Source organism: Pseudochaenichthys georgianus, chromosome 15 (assembly GCF_902827115.2).
Source record: "Pseudochaenichthys georgianus chromosome 15, fPseGeo1.2, whole genome shotgun sequence".
In the NCBI taxonomy this organism is placed as follows: domain Eukaryota; kingdom Metazoa; phylum Chordata; class Actinopteri; order Perciformes; family Channichthyidae; genus Pseudochaenichthys; species Pseudochaenichthys georgianus.
The window spans coordinates 1024303-1037867 of NC_047517.1; the positions used below are offsets into that span (position 1 = coordinate 1024303).

At 43.5% G+C, this 13565-nt stretch overlaps 1 protein-coding gene across 1 annotated transcript in view; it reads right to left on the minus strand.

Annotated features, from left to right (window-relative positions):
- The window catches only part of birc6 (baculoviral IAP repeat containing 6), a 147274-nt gene extending 134506 nt beyond the window's left edge, over positions 1-12768 (minus strand). Inside the window, 10 exon segments of the mRNA XM_034100519.2 lie at positions 540-2195; positions 2387-2445; positions 2688-2848; positions 2979-3204; positions 3290-3372; positions 3869-3980; positions 4154-4347; positions 7713-7850; positions 8612-8793; positions 12349-12768. Of these exon segments, the coding sequence (XP_033956410.1) occupies positions 540-2195; positions 2387-2445; positions 2688-2848; positions 2979-3204; positions 3290-3372; positions 3869-3980; positions 4154-4347; positions 7713-7850; positions 8612-8793; positions 12349-12559 (3022 nt within the window). The 5' untranslated portion in view covers positions 12560-12768.
- Positions 12769-13565: the final 797 nt, after the last annotated feature.

Below are 13565 nucleotides of genomic sequence, written 5' to 3' on the forward strand. Positions count from 1 at the left end.
GCGCAGACTGAAAACTCATCTCTTTCGACTCCACTTCGAGCGATAGAATTACTAACAAAGAACTGCTAACAAAGCACTTATATACTAATAAAGGACTGGCTTATAGCCAGTTGAGTAGCACTTGAAATGCTTGGCTCTATGAAACCTGATGTACTTATATGATTCTGTTTTCTTCAAGGTTGTGTCTTCCTGGTCGAATGTACTTATTGTAAGTCGCTTTGGATAAAAGCGTCAGCTAAATGCAATGTAATGTAATGTAATGAAAGTAGAAGAATAGTTTTTAGGACAAATTCACATAACAGGAACAGTGCGCTTGCTGAGTTCACACAACTCAGAACATAAAAACATTATTGAAAAGGTGTTCTGAATTTTTTTTTAAATGTTTGATATTTCTGACAAATCTTCAATAATATGCTGCTGAAAAAAAGTAAGAACTACTTTGAAAACCCAATTCATTAAACCCAATCGCAGCCCATCTATCCCAGCAGTGAGCAGAACTGCAGTCGACAGAGAAACAGGCTCAGGAATGAAACACTAACCTTTGGTGCAGGCACAAAGGCGGTCAGTCCCCGAGCAATAGGTCACTGAGACAAAGGGGTCCGTCTCTTCTGCAGACCCCTCCTTCTTAGGCGGCTCCACCTTGGCCAGGACCTCCAACGTAGACAGGTCAAGTATCATTATATATCCAGCCCGTGTGGTCACCACCAGGTGGCCCAGGCCCGCCACCTCGACCCGCTTGCACTCTTTGTGGCTCATGCCAGAGGTGGAGGGGCCGGTGACAGTGCTGCTGGTTGTTGCTGCACCACATGCAGTCCCAGTACCAGCAGAGCCAGCAGAGCCTGCAGGGGCCATTCCAAACCCAGAGGAGCCCTTTTTGGACCCTGAGGCCAGAGCCTCCTCAGGAGCCTCTTCATTGTCGTCCTCCCTGCTGTCGAGCACATCAGGAGGCAGCAGTATGAGGGAGGTGATGGCATCACAAGGGTCCCAGATCTGCTGCACCTTCACCGGTTCCTCATCCAAGGTGACGATACGGGTGGAGTAGTTGAGCTTGTAGAGTGCAAGATAGCCGCCGTTCCCACTACTTGGGGACCTCTGTTGCTGCTGCGGCTGGTCTCCTGGGGGGAGAATGAGGGGGGTCTGAGGCGGTGAGCCCCCTGAGTGGTGGCCTTCCACCCCATTGGCCACTGAGTGTAGACTGTCTCCTTTGCGCTGGCTGCAGAGTGCAGAGTGCAGGCGGTTCAGGTTGTTGAGAGCCTCCACCTGGTTTGTAGCACTCAGAGACTCGGTGCCACATGGCTGCAGGCCCACCAGGAGGTGCACACCGTCCCAGCAGGGCGTGATCGAGTCCACATAAAGGTTCTCCTCTTCCAGCTGTTTGGGAAGCCTCAAGCACTGCACAAGTGCTCCTGGCCGAGGGGGGGCGGAGGCCGTAGCTGCAGCCAGCGTGCTCCATTTGTCCATGTGACCATCCAACCCAGCCAGATTAGTTGCTGCATCAGCAAACTGCTGAATGTAAGTGATAGGAGGATCCTGAAGAAGAAGCTGCTCGTGTGTGTCAAACTCCATCTCTATAATCTGTGGCACAGTGAAGCCCTCCTCGTGGAGCCCCTTGCTCATTAGATTGTTCATTTGAGCAAACACCTGCCCTGAGGACTTGTCGTCCACCTCTCTGATGCTGTACAGCAGCAGCACAGGTATAGTCCTGCGAACAGCCGGCAGAGAGGAGGGGCTGGGGGGTTGGGAACCTACGAGGTTAGAGAAGCCCTGCTCCTGGGCCGCAATCTGGGGGTTACAGGTCTCTATCTCCATAGGGTCCTGGAGAGGCCCAGGGTGAAAGGGCTCAGGGCCGTGAGTCCTTAGCGGACCATCTGTGGTCCTGCGAGTTGAAGCTGGGGCTGTGGGCAGGGGTCCAGCCATGGGGGTGCAGGATGCTGGGCGGTAGCTGAGCAGGCCTCCGGCCAGCAGGCAGGGGAAGGGAATGTTGTGGTAGTCAGCCACCTTGTCCTTTGCTTTGGCCTGGCTGTGGGCCTTGGCTTGGTTTAGTGAGGGGTTGGCACCCAATTCCTCCAGGTCCTTAACCGTGTCCTCCAGCACACTGGCCACCACCTCCCACTGGAGCTTCTCCGGCTGCTGCAGCAAACTCAGCGACGTCACCCCCAGGCTCACATCCATGCTCTCCCACTGGGACTGCTGGCCTGGAATAAAAACAAGAGGAGAGGTCAGTCATGTTCCTGATAATAGGTTGGATACATTTGTTTTTTAAACAAAAAAATTGAAATGAAGTTGACATCCAGTATCTACATTGCTTTTGATATTGTGCATCCTAATCTCTGAAACACCACCAGCACTTAGAAATCACAAAAAGTGGTAATTCATGTCTTCATACCGGTTAATGACTCTGATCGGGAATGCTCATCGCTGTCTGAATCCTCCAACTGGTCATCACTGCAAATTAAGAAGTGATTAAAAAGACATGACTCACATGATAAAACACAAACACAGGATTCCATCAAAGAAACAAGAACTGAGTGCTTGAGTCAGAGTAAATGGCTACTGTCTTTTCAGTCATCCACACTTCTGTTGTTGTTGTTGTTGTTGTTGTTGTTTGTTTTGAGGATAGTACTTAAACTCTGTTCTAGGTTTTGCTATTATCCTAAATTATCTAGCTGGAAATCTATGTGTGTTACCTGTCTCCCTCTAGCTTGGGCAGGTCTGAGTAGGTGGAAGACTCCTCCAGCCAGGCCAGGGTTGGTCTGCGAGACTCGCTTTGTTGCTCCACCCCCCCGCACAGAATCAGCTGCCTCAGGATGGCTGGGTCGTATGGATTGATGTCAAACTTCAAGTGCACCTGTTCAGCCCATAAAGACACACTCTTGATTCTGGGCCCATACCAACATTTCCAGGCTGCCACCAATATCATCGAAAGTGAAACACAACACATGAGACAGTTTGATGCTTTAACATTTAGATGTTCTGACCCTCATCATTTTAGAGACGTCCCAGATGCAGATCTTGCCCCTCTTGGTGGCAGCAGCCAGAAACTGTGGACAGCTGCCGAAGCCATAGCAGGCGATCTTGTCCGAACTGTCGGGGCTGTTGGGAAATTGGGCAGGGCTGGTGGCCAGTGTCACTGACAGTGGCACGTTCTGTGTGTGCTCGCCCTTCACAAAGGGACAATTGGGAGAATGTCGCTCGTGTTCAGACCTAGGGGTAGCAGAGAAATGTTGGTCTTCATTCATATGTTATAGCTCGTAGCTCAATAAATGCATTTTTAATAAAGTTAACTCACCAGGGCTCATCTGTAGGTTCCCAACAGACCAGACACACACTACAGGTGAAACACATGGCTCTGTCATCTCCTGTTGAGGCAGGCTATGGAAAGACAGGGTGGGACAAACACTTACACAGCTGCATTTCAACCACAGGTGAAAATACACAGCATTGATATTACAAGAAATAGCAATGATTAATAAATGTCTGCACTGGACCAATTTGGTGAAGCATGCACAATGCAAGGCTGCAACATCCTGATTTGTTTGGAAAAATTGCGCAACAGTTTGTTATTAAGCTAACAGTGCTAACAGTACATCCTCCTGGCGGATAAAACAGCAGGTGCCCTTACGCACCATGTAGATGTTCAGCTTTTAAGTAAGGAAGACTTGGTGCACAGAGACTGTTATAATACATGCAATGCTTACTTTGAAAGGGACCATGAGATGATCTATCTACCAAGAGTTCACATCTATTGTTGTGTACAACATTCAAAAGCCGCCAAAAATCCCCTCGACTGCATGCAAATGATTTGAATGTGCATGCGAGTAAACAGATGTAAAGCTACAGACTGCTGTGCTCCTCTGTCAGAACCTACCTGGTGGTAAAACCCTGCTTGTGCCATTGGATCAGGCTGAGCCCACCTGTACCCAGCATGGGGCCACGATGTAAAAGTCTCCCTCCTGTTGGCCTCACTGTACATCAAAGACCTGCAGAGAACAAATAAGGAACACGTTCAGTTTTACGTTACGTGTGGAATGTATCACAGTTCCTGTTTTGTAGTGGACTGTTTACAATCAGTCATATGCGTGTTGTGTATCATAGATTACAGAGTGATGCTACAAAAGTTGTTGAAAATCATCACTATTTCCTGCTTGCTCACCTATCTACAGAGCGCCCGGGGCCCACACCAAGCTCAGGCCTGGCGCTTGATAAGAGGTAGGAGAGCCTGTCCATGATGGATGAGGCCACAGACAAGGCAGCTACGTTCTGGTTTATCTTCTTGAGCTCATTGACAATGGCACTGGCCACCAGCTTCAGCACGTGGTGGGGAAGCTGGAGTGTCACTGTCGCCCACTGAAAGAGAAGCCAAACATCAGCGAGAGGAGAGATGGATTTAATGCCAGTAAAACAAAATGCAGATCACTAGGAGCTAGCTACATCATCAAGGTGTGAATTTACAGTCAAGCAGACACTGGTGCAGGTATATTTGAGTACATGATGACTAGTGTTCATTTCGTTGACTAAAACTATGACGAAATATGTTCGTCAACGACCTTTTTTTCCAGGACGAAAACGAGACGATGACGAGACGGCACCGACGGCAGTAAACAATAACTGTAACGAAATCATCATGCCATATCGTTGACGAAAAGTGACGAGACGAAAATGTAGTTTACTAAATAAAAACTATGCCAAAATCTCTCTTTACTTTCGTTGACGAAAAATGAGGAGACGAAATATTATCAAAGATAACGTTAAATCTCTGATAGTCAGTTTTTCTCCCAGCAGTTCCATTTCCGGTGCTGCGGCAGAGCAGCAGCTGTTTCTGTGCTGCGCGCGGCGGTACATTTGAATTACACCGGGCAGCGGCACAATATGAACTGTCAGGAAGACTCGGTCTTACTCGTGGTCTAACTCGCGGTCTAACTCGCGGTCTAACTCGCGGTCTAACTCGCGGTCTAACCCGCGGTCTAACTCGCGGTCTAACTCGCGGTCTAACTCGCGGTCTAACTCGCGGTCTAACTCGCGGTCTAACTCGCGGTCTAACTCGCGGTCTAACTCGCGGTCTTACTCGCGGTCTTACTCGTGGTCTAACTCGTTGTCTAACTCGTTGTCTAACTCGTGGTCTAACTCGCGGTCTAACTCATTGTCTTACTCGTGGTCTAACTCATGGTTTAACTCATGGTCTAACTCATTGTCTTACTCGTGGTCTAACTCATGGTCTTACTCGTGGTCTAACTCGTGGTCTAACTCGTGGTCTTACTCGTGGTCTAACTCGTGGTCTAACTCATTGTCTTACTCGTGGTCTAACTCATGGTTTAACTCATGGTTTAACTCATGGTCTAACTCATTGTCTTACTCGTGGTCTTACTCGTGGTCTAACTCGTGGTCTAACTCGTGGTCTAACTCGTGGTCTAACTCATGGTTTAACTCATGGTCTAACTCATTGTCTTACTCGTGGTCTTACTCGTGGTCTAACTCGTGGTCTAACTCGTGGTCTAACTCGTGGTCTAACTCGTGGTCTAACTCGTGGTCTAACTCGTGGTCTAACTCGTGGTCTAACTCGTGGTCTTACTCGTGGTCTAACTCGTGGTCTAACTCATTGTCTTACTCGTGGTCTAACTCATGGTTTAACTCATGGTCTAACTCATTGTCTTACTCGTGGTCTTACTCATGGTCTTACTCATGGTCTAACTCGTGGTCTTACTCATGGTCTAACTAACCTTATTTAACAGAAAATAAAATGGCAACAACAGGGCTTGGGAGCAGTGGTCGCACTCGCGTTAACCGAATACCCCCAGCGCGAGTGAGTGATAAATTGTGCACTCGGCGGATAATAATGGATTATGACGGAAATGTTACGATCCTGTCCGTCAAAATGACTGACAACGAAAAAGTCTAAAGCCACCACTGCTTGGGAGAAAGAAACGATGTGATATTTGGGCCCATTTTCGCTCCAATGAGGCGGACAAAAAAAGTGAATGCATTGTTTTATCAGAAGGGAAGCAATGTGGCCAAAACACAGCAGGTAAAACCACCACAAACCTGACCAGATACTCTCTGCAAAGCTGCTTTCTTAATCATTCAACCTGTGTTTTTCATCAAATAAGGACAAGATATAATCTTATTGTGAAATATGTTTGACTAAAATTACAAATTATTGGTTTTGGCTAGACTAGTTTGACTGGAATGTTCTATATAATCTGATGACTAAAAAAAGACTCAACAGTTTTCATTGACAAAAAGTAGACTAAAATAATTAGTTTTCTTTGACTAAAATAAGACTAAAATGCTCAGACTTTTAGTCGACTAAAACTTGACTAAATAAAAACAGGATGAAGGTGACTAAATATGACTAAAACTAAAAAGGAAATTTAACACAGGACTAAGACTAAAACTAAATAAAAAAATAGCTGCCGAAATTAACACTAATGATGACTAGTGTTACCATTACGATGTAATGCAGCTCAAAGAAGTAAACCCATTCTTAAGTTCTTTAGGAAACTTTCACGTAAGCAATGACACTTGAGAAGGGATGTTGCTGTTTACATTGAATTGTGTTCATAGAAAATCAGGTCCAGAAAACAATTGAATAAGGTTAACTTTGTAAATATGGTTATTTCCTCCTTATTTTGCACAAGCCAAGTCACATTGTCCTTTGCTGCACCAAAACACACACAGCCCGTGTTTGGGCTCCACCAGGCTAGACATGTACACGCACTGTACTGGATACACAAGGAAGACAAATAATATTGATCTGCTAATGCGACATAGAAATAAACTGCCACTACATTTTGTATTTTGTAAGTTTAATGCGTTATCTCTCCTTTAGAACATTAGACTATTATTGAAACCAATAGGTTTAAAGTGCTACCTTGATGTGCTGGTGTTTACATCCCAGTAGCCAACTGTGACTAGAGAAGGCCATGTCACTTTACTAGATTGGCTTGCTTCAATTTGACTTTAGCATGGTTTTGTTTGATAAGGTAATACATCTACACAATTAAAGAGGGACCCCAGTCAGAGTCTTGACAGGACTTTAGCAAGATTCGGGCCCTAGTCATAGCTTGATACTCTATCAATATGTGGGAGAGAAAACTAGCTGTGCCAAACACAACTGTGTTTGAACTGGCTGTGAGAAAAAACAATTAACCTCGGTTTGAAAGAAATTGTGTGAATTCCATTTGTATCCTAGAACGTACTAAGAGGTATTTTGTACTTTTACCTATATACTTAAATCTAAAAGCAAGGAATCGGTAAAAGATAATGTAATCCATCACCATAACATAGGTTTAATCAACAGCTCAGTGTTAACAATAATTAAACGTTCGCTTTACAGAGCACATATTCATTTAAGGCTATTGCATTGGATGGCAATACATTATACAAGTGTCCACCCCAAGGAACCTAACCTTCTATTGCCCAAAGGCAGTAAGAGAAGTGAGAGCAATAGGGACCCGGAAAGCAGAGGCAGTGGAACAAGTGGAATGAATGACTGCAGTACTCTGAGTGGGAGGATCCTTAGTCTTCCTTCACCGACTCCTCTCACATGATCTTCGAAAACACCCCATACTGAAACACGCGCGTGACTTTAAGGTGTCACTAACAGCTAAATGACATAACCCTAATGTGTTGATATTAGCATGGAAAGTAAGCATCTATTTATACAAGATGTAACACTTTAAAAGATGTCACTTTTTGAAAGGTCTCAGACTTACCTTGGCCACTTTGTGATTGGCTGCCGTCTCGTGTGAGGTATTCTTCAGGCCTTCTTTGAGCAGGGTGATAAAGAGTTCATAGCCCTCTGTGTTAGACACGTCAATCTTTTCCTGACAGGCTGACAGCATCTGCTGGGCCTAACAACACACACACACACACACACACACACACACACAGTTACCATCATCAACGGGTACCATCTTCTTAATAAATAAAGGATTCCATGGGTTTTTGAGCCATTTATTGCATGATTATATGACTTCAGTCGCATGTCACTGTTGACACATTCAGAACCAATTGACCCCACAGAAACGTGTCAGATCATTTGTACCTTAAATAATTAAATTGTTTAGGTACAGCTGTTGAGATGCAGTTGAATAGTAAGATATAATAGCAGATGAGTCCTTAAATGGCCTATGCAAGGCCTCTGTAAGCGTCAGCACCACTTTATTTCCTGCCAAATGTTGCACCAATGACAAAACACGGCTTGTGTAAATGTGCCTTGTGTAGTATCTAAAACTATTTGAATATACAGGTTGTGACATCATCAGGTCGTTAAACATCAAGAAGTGTGATGTTTAACAACATAGTCAAATGTTTGACTTTTATTTAGAACAACATAGTTTGTGTTCGCTGTTAGCAATGAACATAAACAATGAATGTTCCTGCTTGCTCCAAGGAACAACACCACCTGGGGCATCCACTGTTCAGGGGGCTTTGACTTAGTTGAGGCAATCAATTATTCACTTCAAAACAAGAGAAAGACCCAAACAGGCACTGCAGCAGTAATAACAATGAGGGCTTATATATTGAGGGAGGAATGAAAGGGTTAAGGACACACATCTTTAAAGGGCACACACATGTGAATATGAACTCTCTCTGAACAGTGGTCCCTCACCTCTGTGACCGGCAGCTCCAGCTGGACCATGTCCTCCGGCTTCGCCACAGGAGGCTGCAGAGCTGTGTCCAGGAGCAGGATGCCATTCAGGTCCTTCCTGCATCCCACTGCATAGTCGTCCACGAAAAGCACCTTGTCCACTGCAGGAAAGTACTGACACCTGACACGGCCGCCAGGTTTAGCTGTGAGAGGAACAGAAGACAGCAGACAGTGTGAAGGAAGGGAGGCTGGAATGAAGGCGAAATATCTACCTGAAATACGGTTAAGTTACATGTATCTTTGGTCGATTGTACTTTGAGATAATAATACAGGGACACGTCCGTTATTCGCCATGTATGCTCTACCATCTTGTGCCAAACAAATGAAAGCCAAACCTTTTCATGGTCATTTTCTTATTTCTACTGTGGAATTGAAAACAGATATGTATTTACCATATCATACCATACTTTGCGGTTTTACACAATGTGGGCTCATAATATGAGTTGTGTTCATAGAAATGTACTTAGTCTTCAATTGAATTGCCCTGACAACAACTTAAGGTATCTCCCTTTTGTGTAGTCTATTTCAATGGTTGGTGATTGACAAAAAGAGGGTTGGGTTGGTTGGAGGATGGGTAATGTTTGAAAGCTTGACAAAACAACCAGCAGCCTAACAAAACAAAAACAACAATATTATTAAACAACGAGAAGAGCATCTTTGAAAATGTAGGCATTTATATCTAAGCGTATATAATTCACATACAATCTACAGGCTTCCTACACCTTTTACAAATTAAAATGTTTGCACTTCTCAGGGTCAGTTTCAAGCTTTTCAGGCAAAACACACTTTGCTATACTGAAGACTCGGAGTTACCTTTACAATATTGTAATGCAACTAAGTGCCAAAATACTGGGCACCTTGAGGTAAGTATCCAGTCCTTGGTGAATTCACAGAAGTCAAAAACAATTGAAGCAAAATAAGATTTTTAAATATTATAATGGTAAGCAGAAATGCAGTGAGGAGCATTGATCATAATGTTGTTGTTTCTTATAAAATGTCAAATGTGACAAACATGGAAATCAGCATTGAAACACCCAAACATTGTGTCAGGATCTTTCCATTCCATCTCTGGTGTTGTCCTCCTCTAGTAATGGATGTGACAACACCAGGCAGAAAACAGACATCTAGAAGTGACATAACCATGCATTCGGGTTCAACTGGGATCAAGCATCCATCACCCCGATGGACAGACATCTGATGGCGACAGACACAACATCAGTCCGGACCTGGAAACCAGGAGCCGGTGCAGTAAATATATTGAGATTCAAGTCAATTTAAAGTCAAGTCAATTGAATATCCAACAGCTCAGTATTGCATGTACAGCGTCACCTTTATGTACAGTATAAACAGCTTCCAATGGAGCAATATTTGTATCAACATTAGCGGTTTGCAGAAAAATCATACATTTGTAACCACTTGTGCTTTCACAGGGTTGCATGGGGCTGTATCCCAGCTGACATTGGGTCAGAGGGGGGGTTACACCCAGGGCTGACACACAGAGCAGACAGATAACCACTGCAGAAAACACTTTCCTCTCAAAGACATGACAGACCATTATGTTTAGAGAAAAGGTTGCTGCTTATAAGACTGTGTTACTTTGTTTTGAAAAGTGAGAAAAAGCATGTTCTTATTATGATGATGATTACTATTATTGTTATCATCATTATCATAGTAACTCCGTCAAACGGTGATATGCTACATCTCAAAAGGCATATGACCCAATCCTCCAATAGGCGAGGCCATCAAACACAATGGGCAGTACAAACTATCACAGTTCTACAATCAAGCAGTATTTATGTGAGAAACTGTGTGTGGCAATACTGTTTACAGTCAACAGCCTCATCCACAACAACTTGAATACTGACTGAGCTATGGGTTCTTAATCACAGTAAACACTTCATATGGAAAAAGGTACTAACCAACAATCTTAATTTTGTTCAACGATATAAAGGCAGGGTGAAGGCTTTTCTATAAATACTGACATCCATCCGCATCTTCGCACAATTTATGATGTTAACACTTGTGTTAACCATGTGTGTTTAAGCAATGCTAGTCTCAAGCTTTTAAAAGAGAAGCGCTTTGCCCCATGTTATGATGTGTAAACAGAGCAGAGGATCAGCTTTGCAGTTAGCAGGCGGGTGTGGAGCACAGCTTGTGAAAGGAATTTCCAAGTCTTTGGAAACTTTCAATGTTATGTACATGTCAATGTTATGTACATGTCAATGTTATGTACATGTCAATGTTATGTACATGTCAATGTTATGTACATGTCAGTAACATTGTGACTGTACTGTGCATGCAGATGTGCAAAACAAACAAGACAAGTGTTAGGCTAGTTGCCTGACTGAATTAGCATAGCAAGCAAATATTGCTTGATTCCACCCAGTGGTGTAAAGTAGCCAAGTACATTTACTCAAGTACTGTACTTAAGTAGAATGTTGAGGGACTCACTTTATTTGAGGATTTCAATTGTTTTGCTACTTAGTACTTCTACCCCACTACAATCAGAGGTAAAGTGTTTAATTTTACTCCAATACATTTATTTAGTAACTTTACAGATCTGGATGAATGATCTGAAATGTAATCAAAGTGTTAAATCAGACTTTAGTTCCACCTGGAGTAAATCCACAAGCTATCAATCAATCAATGTTTATTTATAGAGCCCAATATCCCAAATGTTACATTTGTCTCAGTGGTCTTCACAGTGTGTACAGAATATCAGTATGACAATACGACACCCTCTGTCCTTAGACCCTCTGTCCTCAGACCCCCACATCGTACAAGGAAAAACTCCCGAAAAAACCCCACAGCTACCCTGCAGTATACAAAGTCATTCAAACTAGCTGCACATTTACCAGCTTTGAGAACACTTTCATGATCAATCATTATAATCAAAACATATGATATGAATTATTCTGATATTGGCTGATCTGCATAATGTATACTTTTACTTTTGGGTCCTTTAAGTATATTTTGATGCTAATACTTTTGTACTTTTACTTGAGTACAATTTTGATTGCAGAAGTTTTACTTGTAACAGAGTATTCCTAAACTCTGGTACTTCTACTTAAGTATAAGATCCGAGTATTTCTTCCACCTCTTATTACAGAAAACTGCAACATCAAGAAAAGCTTACTTTCCGCATCAGACCGTAAATGACTGACAGTTAACACCATAGGCTGTGGAGTTAAGCAGCTAAAGTGCCGCTTGCTAGCTTAGTGGCTGTCACAGTAACTCCCATATCCATTATGTAACGTTACTACCTTAAACTAGCTAACATTAGGTTTGCTACATTAGTGCCTCGACATGAAGTGTCAATATAACGACATATCGTGACTGACCACTAGAATGACAGGGACTGTGAGGAAAGGTTGCCCGGCTAACTAGCGCTGTGCTATGTTAACCAGCTAGCTATTAGCTTGCATGCTATATGACATAACGGTGGTAAACAGAAGCAAGCACAGACGCTGGAGAAACACTACTGTACATTTGAAGATAAACCACTCAACGTCCAAAGACGATGTAAAAGCAAACCAAAAGGAATCCTGTACAAATAATGTAACTAGGCCCAAAGAACACTACTAGGAACAGCTAGCGCTAGCCTGTGTCGTGTTTAGCGTTAGTGTGTGTTGACAACCAGAGGATGGTTTCTCACACTGTTGGTGTCAGGGCTGACAGAGGAGGACTCGGATGCTTACCGTGCAACGCTGAAGCCTGGAGAATGGCCCCCGAAGTGCCGTCTATGACTTTAATGCTGCCGCGGCTGGTGACGGCCAGGATAGCGTTGAGGGCCGGGTGGTAGGAAAGGCTTCGCAGGCCCTCCTCGTCGCAACGCAGGCAACCATCTCTCAGTACAATCCAGTCTGAAGAGGTGGACGAGCCGGAGCCCGGCGAGGCCGCGGCCGCCATCTTTCCTTATTTTCCCTTCCCTTCCTTTCTGGCGTTTGTAATGATCCGACGATACAATAATACTGGTAATTTTATAAGACTATCTGCGTACTATTACTCCTCTGCCACTGCTGACTCCTTCTGCGGCTTCTTCTCCTCCGCCCGTTACCGCAGCAGTGGCTATTCACCATCAGCGCTGAGGAACTCCAGGCTAGGCTTTCTGTCAGTTACACGATAGGTAAACGGAGCTAGCGTATCTCTTCGCCACTTCCCGCGATAACACCAAGTGAACACGAGAACAGCGGCTGGAATACATAATAAGACCATCAAAAATAATAGAGCTCTCTGCAATGAACAACCGTGAAAAACAAGTAGCCAAGATTACCATGTTTCTTTTAATGTAAATGCAGAACTGATGCAGTCCAATTATAGAACCCAAACAATTACTTAACACACAGTTGAATTAAAACTTCATATAAGAGCCAGACCGAGTTGTATTTCTTATTTATATCTCTCTGGAACTTTTACACTTGTAAACACTAATTTTAAAGATATAAATAAGAAAATAAAGCCGGAAAAAAGTGATAAATTATGTGTTTGAACACCATGATTTATCCATAAGACTAATCCAGCAACGTATTTATAAAATAAAAATGAATAGGTTTTGCCTGCTACACTCAATGGTGGAGGATGTAATATTCTGATTGGTGCAGGACGCACATTTATGAAACCGAAAGATACATAATATACATGTGCTCAAGTTTCTTTAAAGGAGAACACAGGACATGTAATGTATAGAACAGACATATATATCGTAGTCAGATGATACACACACATGCTATTTTGATTTCACATTTAGTGGAAGTTACCCAAAGTTCACTCCACTTTTTGACCCCTAAAATCCAGCTTTATAGAACCTCCAAACAGTACAATGCTTTGCATACAAAGCATTGTACTAAAGCTCTCCTTTCTATGACAGCAGCCTGTACAGTTGTGCTCTGTACTGTGAAGACCATTTTACAACGAA